At 35.0% G+C, this 13,183-nt stretch overlaps 1 protein-coding gene and 1 long non-coding RNA gene across 2 annotated transcripts in view; one reads left to right on the forward strand and one right to left on the reverse strand.

The window, feature by feature from the left end:
* LOC142241728 (uncharacterized) overlaps nt 1-13,183 on the forward strand; it is a 262,134-nt gene that overhangs the window by 189,512 nt on the left and 59,439 nt on the right. The gene's annotated exons all lie outside the window — the stretch shown is intronic.
* Nucleotides 1,287-11,134, reverse strand: LOC142240676 (putative inorganic phosphate cotransporter). Its single transcript, XM_075312379.1, has 4 exons — nt 10,997-11,134; nt 3,664-3,800; nt 2,534-3,607; nt 1,287-1,616 (listed from the first exon to the last, which is right to left on the reverse strand). Exons 2-4 carry the CDS (start codon nt 3,790-3,792, stop codon nt 1,392-1,394), a joined length of 1,428 nt encoding a protein of 475 aa, XP_075168494.1. The 5' UTR covers nt 3,793-3,800; nt 10,997-11,134; the 3' UTR covers nt 1,287-1,391.

Raw genomic sequence — 13,183 nt, forward strand, 5'->3', positions numbered from 1 at the left:
ATATAGCCCCCATAGAAGCCGATCCCCAGATTTGACCTCCGGAGTCTCTTGGAAGACCAAAATTTATCTGATTCAGTTGAAATTTGGTACGTGATGTTAATATATGTCCTCAAACACCCGTGCAAAAATTGGTCGATATCGGTCCATAAATATATATAGGCCCCATATAAACCGATCCCCAAATTTGACCTCCGGAGCACCTTGGAAGAGCAAAATTTTTCCCATTCGGTTGAAATTTGGTACGTGATGTTAGTATAGGGTATCCAAACACCATGCAGGAATTGGTTCCTATCAGTCCATAATAATATATAGCTCCCATATAAACCGATCCCCAGATTTGACCTCCGGTGCTTTTGGAGAAGCAAAATTCATCCGATCTGGTTGAAATTTGGTACGTGGTGGTAGTATATGATATTTAACAGCCATGTGAGTTGAAATTTGTGGATGACAGTCTTTCGTAGAAGTTTCTACGCAATCCATGGTGGAGGGTACATAAGATTCGGCCTGGCCGAACTTACGGCCGTATATAATTGTTCCTATAGAAGATTTTGCCAAAATTTTATTCCTATAGAACATTTTGCCAAAATTGCATTTCTATAGAAAATTTTATTTCTATAGAAAATTTTGCCAAACATTTTTTTCTATAGACAATTTTACTTCTATCGAAAATTTCGTCCAAATTTTATTTCTATAGAAAATTTTGCCAAACTTTTATTTCTGTAGAAAATTTTGCCAAAATTTTATTTCTCTAAAAATTTTTGTCGAAATATTATTTCTCTAAAAATGTTTGTCGAAATATTATTATTTCTCTAGAAAATTTTTCCATTATTATATTTCTCCAGAAAATTTTGTAGAAATTGTATTTCTATAAAATATTTGGCCAAAATTTAATTTCTATAAAAACATTTTTATTTCTCCAAAAAATTGAGGTATGTCTTAGTTGTAGAGGAATATTTTGCAAAATCTACAAAAACCTCAAGAATTCTACCAAACAGTAAAAATCTACCGAGTTGGGCAAATATGGCCAGAATACCAACATATTACAGACAATTTCAATAATGATTTTCCCATATTGTAGTCATATCTATACACACTGTAATTACAAACTTTCCATAGAATCGGTTAAAGTTGTAGTAAGGTAAGGTTGTTTTTTAGTGTGGACTCAAAGCTGTGGTAAAACGCAGCTGTGCTTTTGAGAGTTTCTTAAGAGTGGCATAAAAAGTGTCACTCGAAATGAAAGTTAGCACAATCATTTTAAACAAAGTAAGACAAAAAGTCGTTAAGAATTATAAATAAGATCTATAAAATTTATTTCTTTTTTCGCTTTGAAGTTTTATAAGATTTTATAAAAATAAATAATTGAAAAATTCTTTGTACTAATACTGTTTCATTTACATTTCTCTGTGTTTGGACGATGTTGCAGCAACATTTGTTTCCAAAAAGGCAGTTTTGTTCTCATGGCTATCACATTCATTTTCAATATCTTCAGGATACACAGTATCATTCGTATTCCAGGATTGTGTTTCGGAAGTACCAAATATGATGTATACTAAATTACCCAGAAAGAAAACGATGGCAACAATACCGAAAACCAATTGCCATTGGTGGCGATTGTGCTGAAAGTTAGAAAGAAAAAAAAAGAAAATTTTAATTTAAATATTTTAATTCGATACCCAGCAAAAAAAAGCGTCGCCAAAAAAGTAATGAAAATGTTCTTTTTGGATCCGGAAGTGGTGCCAAATTGACGCAAAAGCGATGAATTTAACATGGGCTTGTCATAGGATGGAAGTTCTCCATTTCAATAGCCGTTGCACTGAATTTGCATCACTTCTTTAGGAGTGATCCGAATTCAATGTTTTGAATGTAACTTAAAAAATTCTGTGATATTTTGTCAAATAAATAATTTTTATATTTTTTTTTTTAATTTTTAATGGATTCTAAAGCTTGTCAGAAACGTTTGATCTCAAATATTTTCAAAAATTCACAATTTTTTCAGATTAGATTTAGAATTTTTTCGACAAAATTTAAATCATTTGTACCATTTTATGAATTCTTACTCTGTTTTTAACCTATTTCAAACAAAAAAAGTTAAAATTATCCATTAAAAGTAGGAAAAAAAGTTATAAAAAATTGAATTAAAAGAACTTCCTGGGTAGTTAAAATAAAGAACATCATTGGGAGTGCATCTTCTGGAAGTGCTTTTAAAGTTGTTCCTTTGGAAAAACTTCAACTTTTTTTGCTGGGTAGTGACAGTATTGGGAAATTTTTAAATATTTGTTATTTATATCGGAATACCAGTATTTTAAATATAACCCTCATAGCTTGGCATTTTACTAATCCCAAGCTAGGTGGTGTATAGCAAATGACATCCCTAGATGATAAGTTCCCCCCGTATCAATTCTTTCTTTCTTTATTTATTATTCGTTTATATTATTTATGATTGGTATTAATATTTTTTTTTAATATTTTTCATCTACTTTTAGGTAAGTAATATATTTAAATCACACGCGTACATATATAGATAATAACTTACCACATCTGTTACGATAAGGCCCACTGACAAGGGCGAAATCAAAGCCACAATACTGGCCACGGTGTTTATTATGGAATAGAGTAGACCCGCATGATTCGGCGATAAATCGATGGCATTTAAGTTACTTCCTATAATTTCTCCACCATTCACTGCCGTACTGAAGATCATTATCGTTAATGCCAAATTTCTATGGCTTTCATCAAGGAAACCCATGGCTATAAAACCCAAGGCAGGTACCCAATACGCTATACTATTGATAAGTTTTCTCACTGCGGTCAAAGATAATATTTGACGATTTTGCAAAATATCTGCCACCACCATAAAGATATAGCACACAAGCCAACTGGCCAAAAATGGTACAGCTGAGAAAAATGCATTCGTTTTAATTTCCATTTTAAGAATACCATTCAAATATGAAGGCATTTGGGCTTCCAGAGTTGTTAAAGCCCATTGTTCGGCCGAACGTACCACCAATAGAGCTATAAAAGGTATTGAGGTAAAAATGGCTTTCCAAGGGATTTTTCGATTTTGGGCATTTGTATTAACTTCATGATTATTTGTCGATTCAATATAGAGTTTTTCAACTTCGCTTATATATTTGGAATCTCCTGGTTTATTGGCAGCTAATATCATCCAAAGTAGACACCATACGAAACATATACCAGCCGATACATAGGAAATTCCAGGCCAACCCATTCGACTCTCGGCAATGACACCACTTAAAGCCATAGCCAAAACCATGCCACAATCATAACCGGTATGGCTAAATCCGCCTAAACGATTACGTTCCTGTTCCGGTGACCATTTGGCTAGGTGATCGAAAACACAAGGCATAATTAGACCTTGGGCTAAGCCCAGTAACATTCGAATCACACATAAACACTGCCAGCCACCCCAATTTACCGAAAATGGGGTGAGTACACTCAAGACTCCGGAAATGAATATGGCCAAACCCATAACTAATTTCGATCCATATTTTTTACATAGTACACCGCCGGGAAGTTGCGTCACACAAAAACCCCAATAGAAACTGGATAGTATATAGGAAATTTGTTTTTCACTCCAATCGAATTCCTAAAATTGAAAGAAGGGTATTAATTATATTTGAGGTACTATTTTTCTTTACCTACTGGAAAATCTGGATTAGAAGTTTCAGCATTGGTCATGGCCACTACAGCTACACCCACATTGACACGACTAAAATACATGGCCACCAGGGCCACAAACAGCAGAGTAGCTTGAATGTAACGCATGCCCATTTTGCAAACTGAAAAGATATGAAATTTATCAAATATGGTTAATCTACATTGGCTTTTTTAAAGGTAAAGATAAAAGAGACCTAAAACTAAAACTTGACTACGCTTTTTGCAATGTATGGTGTCTGATTATGAAAAAAAACGATCTGCCGCAGTCTGTCTTTCTGCTTTAGGATCTGCCTGAGATAATCTAGCTTAAGCCGTTATAACTTCAAACTATTGATTGAATATGTCAAAACAAAATTTGTTTACTGATTTTCTTAGTCCAATCGATCATTTCTGTCGGTCAGTCTTTATGCCCTATGACGGCTTACAGCATGTTCTTTGAAGAAAATATAAAATTTGCTTATAATTTGGAATAATTTGAAAAAAAAAAAAATCGACATGTTAGGTTAGTTATACTGTTGTTATACCCACCACCATAGAATGGTGACGGGGGTATAATAAGTTTGTCATTCCATTTGTAACACATCGAAATACCGATTTCCGACTACATAAAGTATATATATTCTTGATCAGGGAGAAATTCTAGGACGATATAACGATGTCCGTCTGTCTGTCGGTCTGTCTGTTGTAATCACGCTACAGTCTTCAATAATGAAGCAATCGTACTGAAATTTTCCACAAACTCTTTTGTCTGCAGGCAGGTCAAGTTCGAAGATGGGCTATATCGGTCCAGGTTTTGATATAGTCCCCATATAAATCGACCTCCCGATTTGGGGTCTTGGGCTTATAGAAATCGTAGTTTTTTTTTCAATTTGCCTGAAATTTTAAATCTAGAGGTATTTTATGACCATAAAGAGGTGTTCCGAAAATGGTGAGTATCGGTCCATGTTTTGGTATAGCCCTCATATAGACAGATCTCCCGATTTTACTTCTTGGGCTTATAGAAACCGCAGTTTTTATTCAATTTACCTGAAATTGGAAATCTAGAGGTATTGTAGGACCACAAATACGTGTGACAAAAATTGTGAGTATGGGTCCATATTTTGGTATAGCCCCCATATAGACCGATCTCCCGATTTTACTTCTTGGGCTTATAGAAACCGCAGTTTTTATCCAATGTACCTGAAATTGGAAACCGAGAGGTACTTTAGAACCGTAAAGAGGTGTGCCAAAAATGGTGAGCATCGGTCCATGTTTTGGTATGGTCTCCACATAAACCGACCTCCCGATTTGGGGTCTTGGGCTTATAGAAACCGTAGTTTTTATCCAATTTGCCTGAAATTGAAAATCTAGAGGTACTTGAGGACCATCAAAAGGTGTGCCGAAAATGGTCCGTATCGCTCCATGTTTTGGTATATCCCCCATACAGACAGATCTCCCGATTTTACATCTTGTGTTTATAGAATCCGTAGTTTATATACAATTTGTCTGAAATTGGAAATTCATAGGTATTTTAGGATCATAAAGAGGTGTGCCACAAATGGTGAGTATCGATCACAAACGGTGAGTCTCGGTCCCATATAGACCGATATCCCGATTTTACTTCGTGAGCTTCTAGAGTCCGAAGTTTTTATCCAATTTGCCTGAAATTGAAAATCTAGAGTTATTTTTGGGCCATAAAGTGGTGTGCCAAAAACGGTGAGTATCGGTCCATATTTTAGTATAGCTCCCATAAGAACGATCTCCCGATTTAACTCCTTGGGTTTCTAGAAACCGTAGTTTTTATCCGATTTGCCTGAAATTGTAAATATTCTCGTATTTTAGGCTCACAAAAACGTGTGTCGGATTAAGTTTTTATCGGTCCTTTTTGTAATGCCTCCATATAGACCGACTTCAGTTCTTGAGGGTATAGAAGGCGCACTGATCATGAAAATTGCTTGAAACTCAATGTAAAATTTCCAGATTGTACTTCTCGGGTGAAAATCTACAGATTTAAGATTTCAAATCAAGACGTTATTTTATATTTTTCTTGCACACTTACAAGTGATGTTAATGATTCCTCTAAAACTCAAACAAAAATGGTTCTTATAAATCCAGAATCTGATACAGTCCTCATAGGTGAAATTTAGCTTCGGGAAGTGTCCTCAAGCTCTCCTGAAATTTCAAAGGAAATCCTAATATTTGGTTCATGGTGGTGGATATTTAAGATTCGGCCCGGCCGAACTTACTGCTGTATATACTTGTTTGAGAATCACTTTGTGAACTTCTACCTTGTCACCGAGTGCTGCACACAAAAAAATTCCGATTCAATCATGAAATTAATTAATCCAATTAATTTTTTAATTGAAATGTTTTCAAACACAGAAATGTTAGTATCAATTAAAAAATTAATTGAAAGTCAATTAAAAAATTAAAGAAATTAATTAATACTATTAATTTTTGTGATTGATTTTTGTTTTAATTAAAAAATTTGTTGAATCAATTACATTTTTAATTGAATACTTATTAAAACTCAATTAAGACTTTAATTGGAAAAATTTTCGTGAACATTTTTTCCGTGTGCCCTCTTAGCTCAATGACAAGGGACATCCTTCTTTTAGCCGAGTACAAACGTCGTTTAAGATTACGGTGAAACCACCGGCATAACTGAGATGGTATAATCTACAATTCATTTTGTTTTTTGTCGTTCGGTACAAACAGACGGGCGTGCTATGCTAACGATTGCATCACGGTGACTTTTTTTAAAGTTTTCGATATAACCTCCAAACAAAACTATCTCAAAATTCAAGAGTTATGCATAGCCCTTTTCGATTACTGCCTTTTTAAAGAGCTTTCTGCAAAATTACCCCAGCTATTTATTCAGATATTTCGAAAGTGCTCCTGCAAAACAGTTTGACACGAATTTTGTGCCTAGCGTAAGGGAAGTATGTACAGCCAGCTTTAAGAAAATGCAACCAACTTTAATTCAATCCAAATATGTATGTTCCAAATATGTATATTCCAAATATGTATATTCCAAATGTACTTATTAAAGCAAACTGCTTCAAGTCATTTTATACCCTCCACCATAGGATGGGGGGTATATTAACTTTGTCATTCCGTTTGTAACACATCGAAATATTGCTCTAAGAAATATTGAAATTCTAAGTCGATCTAAGAAAGTCCGTCCGTCCGTCTGTTGAAATCACGCTAACTTCCGAACGAAACAAGCTATCGACTTGAAACTTGGCACACGTAGTTGTTATTGATGTAGGTCGGATGGTATTTCATATAGCCCCCACTTTTACGTATAGCCCCCATATAAACCGATCCCCAGATTTGGCTTGCGGAGCCTCTAAGAGAAGCATATTTTATCCAATCTGGCTGAAGTTTGGTACATACTGTTAGTATATGGTCTCTAACAAATAGGCAAAAATTGGTTCACATCGGTCCATAATTATATATAGCCCTCATATAAACCGATCCCCAGATTTGGCTTGCGGAGCCTCTAAGAGAAGCATATGTCATCCGATCTGGCTGAAATTTGGTACATACTGTTAGTATATGGTCTCTAAAAAATACGCCAAAATTGGTTCACATCGGTCCATAATTACATATAGCCCCCATATAAACCGATCCCCAGACATAGATTGCGGAGCCTCAAAGAGAAGCAAATTTCATCCGATCCGTCTGAAATTTGGTACGTAGTGTTGGTATATGGTCACTAACAACCATAATTATATATAGCCCCCATATAAACCGATCCCCAGATTTAAACTCCGAAGCCTCTTGGAGGAGCAAAATTCATCTGATCCGGTTGAAATTTGGTACGTGGTGTTAGTCTCTAACAACCATGCCAGAATTGGTCCATAACGATTTATAATTATATATAGCCCCCATAAAAACCGATCCGCAGATTTGACCACCGGAGCCTCTTGAAGGAGTCAAATTCATCCGATCCGTTTGAAATTTGGTGCATTGCGCTAGTATATGGTCGATAACATCCATGCCAAAATTAGTCCGTAGCGATCTATAGTTATATATAGTAGAGGTGTGCACGTGACACGAAATTTTCGTGACTCACGCGTGAGTCGTGATTCACGCTGGCGGCAACGGCGTGAGTGTGCGTGAGCGAGTTGAATTCATTCATAATTTTAGTGACACCCTAGGTGGTAAGAGTTTTATAACGCACTCGATTTTAACCATACTCATGTTTTCAGTCAGGGTCTATAGGTAAATCACTCATAAAATTATTCGTGTGTCACGAGGTTTTTCGTGAGTCACGACATTTTTCGTCAGTCACGATATTTTTCGTGAGTCACGACATTTAAAACATTTACAAATTTTCTTTTCGTGAGCGTGCGTGAGCGTGAGTCCTACAAAAAAATATCGTGATTCACGCTGGAGGCAACGGCGTGAGTGTGCGTGAGCGAGTTGAATTCATTCATAATTTTAGTGGCACCCTAGGTGGTAAGAGTTTTATAACGCACTCGATTTTAACCATACTCATGTTTTCAGTCAGGGTCTATAGGTAAATCACTCATAAAATTATTCGTGTGTCACGAGGTTTTTCGTGAGTCACATTTTTCGTCAGTCACGATATTTTTCGTGAGTCACGACATTTAAAACATTTACAAATTTTCTTTTCGTGAGCGTGCGTGAGCGTGAGTCCTACAAAAAAATATCGTGATTCACGCTGGCGGCAACGGCGTGAGTGTGCGTGAGCGAGTTGAATTCATTCATAATTTTAGTGGCACCCTAGGTGGTAAGAGTTTTATAACGCACTCGATTTTAACCATACTCATGTTTTCAGTCAGGGTCTATAGGTAAATCACTCATAAAATTATTCGTGTGTCACGAGGTTTTTCGTGAGTCACGACATTTTTCGTCAGTCACGATATTTTTCGTGAGTCACGACATTTAAAACAAGTACAAATTTTCTTTTCGTGAGCGTGAGTCCTACAAAAAAATATCGTGATTCACGCTGGCGGCAACGGCGTGAGTGTGCGCGAACGAGTTGAATTCATTCATAATTTTAGTGACACCCTAGGTGGTAAGAGTTTTATAACGCACTCGATTTTAACCATACTCATGTTTTCAGTCAGGGTCTATAGGTAAATCACTCATAAAATTATTCGTGTGTCACGAGGTTTTTCGTGAGTCACGACATTTTTCGTCAGTCACGATATTTTTCGTGAGTCACGACATTTAAAACAAGTACAAATTTTCTTTTCGTGAGCGTGCGTGAGCGTTCGTGAGCGTGAGTCCTACAAAAAAATATCGTGCGTGAGTGTGCGTGAATATGATTTCTCCATCGTGAGTGTGCGTGAGCAAAATATTACGTACGTACACACCTCTAATATATAACCCCCAGATAAACCGATCCCCAATCACAGAAAAATCACGATTGCCACTCGGGCCAAAAATAATCTACCAAAATTTTATTGCCATAGAAAATGTTGTCAAAATTTTATATGTATTTCTATAAAAATTTTTGTCAGAATTTAATTTCTAAAGAAAATTTTGTCAAAATGTTATTTCTATAGAAAGTTTATGAAGCACCTCTTAGTTGGAGAGGAATATTTTCCAAAATCTTCCAAAACATCAAGAATTCTACCAATCTATCAAACAGTAAAAAATCTGCGATTTTTGTTACACTCGTGTTCATAATTGTATATAGTCCCCATATAAAGCGACCCCCATTTTTCAATTCTGGCTCTATAATTACCGCACAAAAGTTCATATCGGTTCGTAATTATTTCTTCTCTATATATACCGGTCAAGAACTGAATATATAAGTGTTTAATCGACCTTTCTTTTGTTTAAATATATATCCTGCATGGACTACCTTACAATTTAGAAGATGATGTTAAGAAGTTTTAAGACGCCTTGCCATCGGCCGCAACCCAAGGTTAGGTTAGGTTAGGTTAAAGTGGCAGCCCGATTAAGATTCAGGCTCACTTAGACTATTCAGTCCATTGTGATACCACATTAACTAAAAGTACCTATTACATATTGGCACTTCTAGTTTTAACCGCTGAACCTTCCTGATTATTTTTCTTTGTTGAACCAAACAGATTGTTCCAAAAACAGTAGCAGACTGCTTAAGTTAACGTTTTCCAGATCCGCCAGTAATCTGAAGCTATATGCTCCTAAAAGTTGCTTGCGCTTTACACAAAATGCAGGACACTCACACAAGAGGTGTTTAATTGATTCTTTTTCCTCCGCATCATGACAGCTCATACAATAGTCATTATACTTCGCGCCAATAGTTTTTGCAAAATCGCCTATCAGGCAGCGACCCGTTATAGCAGATATCAGGAGTGATATCTGACGTCTCGAGAACATTAGCATATCTAGTGTGCGGTTTAAGTTGAAATGGGGCCATATTTGCTTGGTGTCGTTACAACCCTTGCAATTCTCCCATCGAACATTTGCCATCATAACAGCCTTCTCACGCAGCATGAGGCCGCAACCCAAGTAATTCAATTGTGGATGACCGTCTTTAGTAGAAGTTTCTATGCAATCCATGGTGGAGGGTATATAAGATTCGGCCTGGCCGAACTTACGTCCGTGTATACTTGTTTTAATTAAATACGAATTTAATTATACAAACATTTATCTACAATTTTATGAATTAAATTTACATAATTTTTAATTGAATAAAACAAGGATAGATCCTATGTGTGAACGTCTTAAAAGTGCGAATTGAATTTGACAGTTTATTTCTAAATCTGCCTGCCCACATTTTTAAATAAATTTTTAAATAGTTTGTCTTTAGATTATCAGTAACTATAATCTTGAAAATAATTGTGTTTTAAAATGTGACTTGGATAATTCCGTTGTATAGGGATAAAATTTGAAATGTTAGTTAAAAAGGATAACACATAATATGGGGTAAATCGAAGCTCCTGCAAGAATCAACTACAAGTTCAATAACTTTCGGTTTAATAACCCATATGCCTTATGTTATACATTTGTATGTATACATGTCTCAGGAATTATTTGACTATGTTAAAAGGTTCTTATCAGGAAAATATATATGTAGCTTCATTCATATACATCAGTAACAACACTCTGCCATTTTTCCAGCGTTAATTGAAGGCCATGCAGCATTGACCCAATTGGTCATAGTACCGGCTAATATTTGATTGACTGTCAATTGTCCACTACTACAAATTAATTATTTTTGTATGACGTCATAAACACTTATGGTTGGTCACAACATAGGAGTATCAAGTGTTACCTTCTAAAGTGATTTTAAAGGTTTTGTTGTTGTTGTTGTTTTTTTTTTTTGCTTTAATTTGTTTTTTAATTATATATTATATAAATTTTCACATACTTGATTTTATTTTTTCATTTACGGCTAATATTTTTTCATATCTTCATCATTTCCACAAGTTAATTTTGTTTTCGAATAGCTCTTGGCCCTTTCACAGTTAATGTTTACTTTTCCACGACACTTCAACAAATGAGGCAAACAAACAAATTTGATTTTATTTTTGTTCTCTGAAAATCAAAAAACAGAGTTACCAGATTTCAATTAAAAAGGGGTTTGTGCAGGAATAGGGAAACTTATTTTTGTACTAAGTATATAAGGGTCCTTGACATGTTTTTGAGGAAAACTTGAGTTTTGAACTTGATTAGTATACCCTAAACCACATAGTGATCAGGGTATAATAAGTTTGATCGGCCAAAAAATGTGCCTACCAAAAATATTGATTTTAGACCCCATAAAATATATACCGATAGACTCAGAATCACCTCCTGAGTCGATCTAGCGCTTGGTGTCTGTCCGTCCGTCCGTCTGTCCATGTATTTGTTGTTCACAGGATTCCGGTCGCAATTATTAACCGATTTTGATGAAATTTGGTACAGGGAGTTTTTTGGGCACAAGGACGAACGCTATTGAATTTGGAAGAAATCGGATCAAATTTAGATATAGCTCCAGCGTTACCGTTGTGCCACTTTAGTGGCAAATTTGCCACTTTTCTTGGGCGGTGCCACTTTTGCGCCACTTTTTGTTTGTGCCACTAAATGTGATACTTTTTACGATTTTGTGCCACTTTTCCAATAATTTGTGCCACTTTTTCAAAAGTTTAAATATTATGGGTAGTTATCACCATAGATGTGTTATTAAGAAAATTTAATATTGTGCACCAACAGCCTTCGCTCATTAATTCTTATTACGTGAACAGTTACGATTCAACTTATTTGGTAAACCGTACTTTGAATATGCCAAATTTATTGTGGCATGAAATATCAGGATAAATATGAAAATGTTTAAGGTTTGTATTACGACCGCAGGAAATAATTGATGATGGATCCCATAAGGACCCAGTTAGAAAAAATTGCAATCGCCTTTGGACAGATTGTTCCAATTCTACTATATTCCTCAAAATGAATGCTGGAACAGTGTACAGTATTGAAGCATTACCTCATTAGAGAAAAATTGGAAGAAAAGTGTCCTAAGAAATTAGAGAAAGTATATGTTAAAGATCCAAAATGCACTTTCAAATACCAAAGATTTATCTTAAATTTTTAGTTTATATTATCAAAAGTATGAATACCGTTAACAAAACATTCCAAAGCGAATCCTCCTAAACGTGAGTACTATGTTCGGTTTTCGAGTTGAAAATCACTTTATTTTCGCGATTACTTTTCCTGAAATAATCAAAATTAAAAATGATTGAGTTATTGAGTTAATTTATCTGCTTTATATTGAACTGTTTTAGTAAAGTAACCGCGAAAATTTCAACTCGAAAATCGAACATAGTGCTTACCTTAAATTGTTTATTAATTATATTTAACAAAAATATTCTATTACAAATATACATAAATTTTGTAAGAAAGTTTGTAAAAACGTGATTTAGCAGATATCGACTATAAAAATTCTTTGTATATTAAAAACATTAAAACAATATAGATAGGTCACAAAACGACATCACAATCTGAAAGTTGTGGACAAATTTTACCATGAATTGACATAAATGACAAAAAACTGAAGAAAAGGGGGTTCCGCATTACTTAAAAACCAATGATGATATAAATTATTTTGATATCGTAAATAAATTTAAAGATATAATTGAAAGGCCTGATTATTTTATAGACGCTTAAAAATAATTTTAAATAGGATTTGTTCACCAATTTGTATAAATTCGCAAAATATATTTTAACTTGACCTCATAGCAGTATTTATTTCTTAAGTTTTTTTTTGTATAAGTTAATAAAAAGAATGTGCCACTTTTTGTGCCACTTTTCAAAAATAATTGTGCCCCTTTTTTCGACGTTTGCCACTTTTTGTGCCACTTTTTGAAAATTCCCAACGGTAACGCTGTATAGCTCCCATATATATGTATCGCCCGATTTCGACAAATGGGGTCACGTTGCGCTTTTTTGCAAACGGATCGTCACCATATTTGGCAAAAGCTAATCTTTTCCATCGCCCTTCAAGTCTGCAAAATTTCATCCAAATCGGTTCAGATTTAGCTATAGCTCCCATATATATGTACCGCCCGATTTTTTTTAA

The sequence above is a fragment of the Haematobia irritans genome, chromosome 5 (assembly GCF_050003625.1).
Source record: "Haematobia irritans isolate KBUSLIRL chromosome 5, ASM5000362v1, whole genome shotgun sequence".
In the NCBI taxonomy this organism is placed as follows: Eukaryota; Metazoa; Arthropoda; class Insecta; order Diptera; family Muscidae; genus Haematobia; species Haematobia irritans.

Bases quoted from the DNA above. Each gene is read 5' to 3' on its own strand.
- LOC142240676 (XM_075312379.1), bottom strand. From the start codon at position 3,792: ATGGGCATGCGTTACATTCAAGCTACTCTGCTGTTTGTGGCCCTGGTG. The intron at 3,608-3,663 runs GTAGGTAAAGAA...TTTCAATTTTAG, and splicing joins CTTCTAATCCAGATTTTCCA to GAATTCGATTGGAGTGAAAA. The intron at 1,617-2,533 runs GTAAGTTATTAT...TCTAACTTTCAG, and splicing joins GCCTTATCGTAACAGATGTG to CACAATCGCCACCAATGGCA.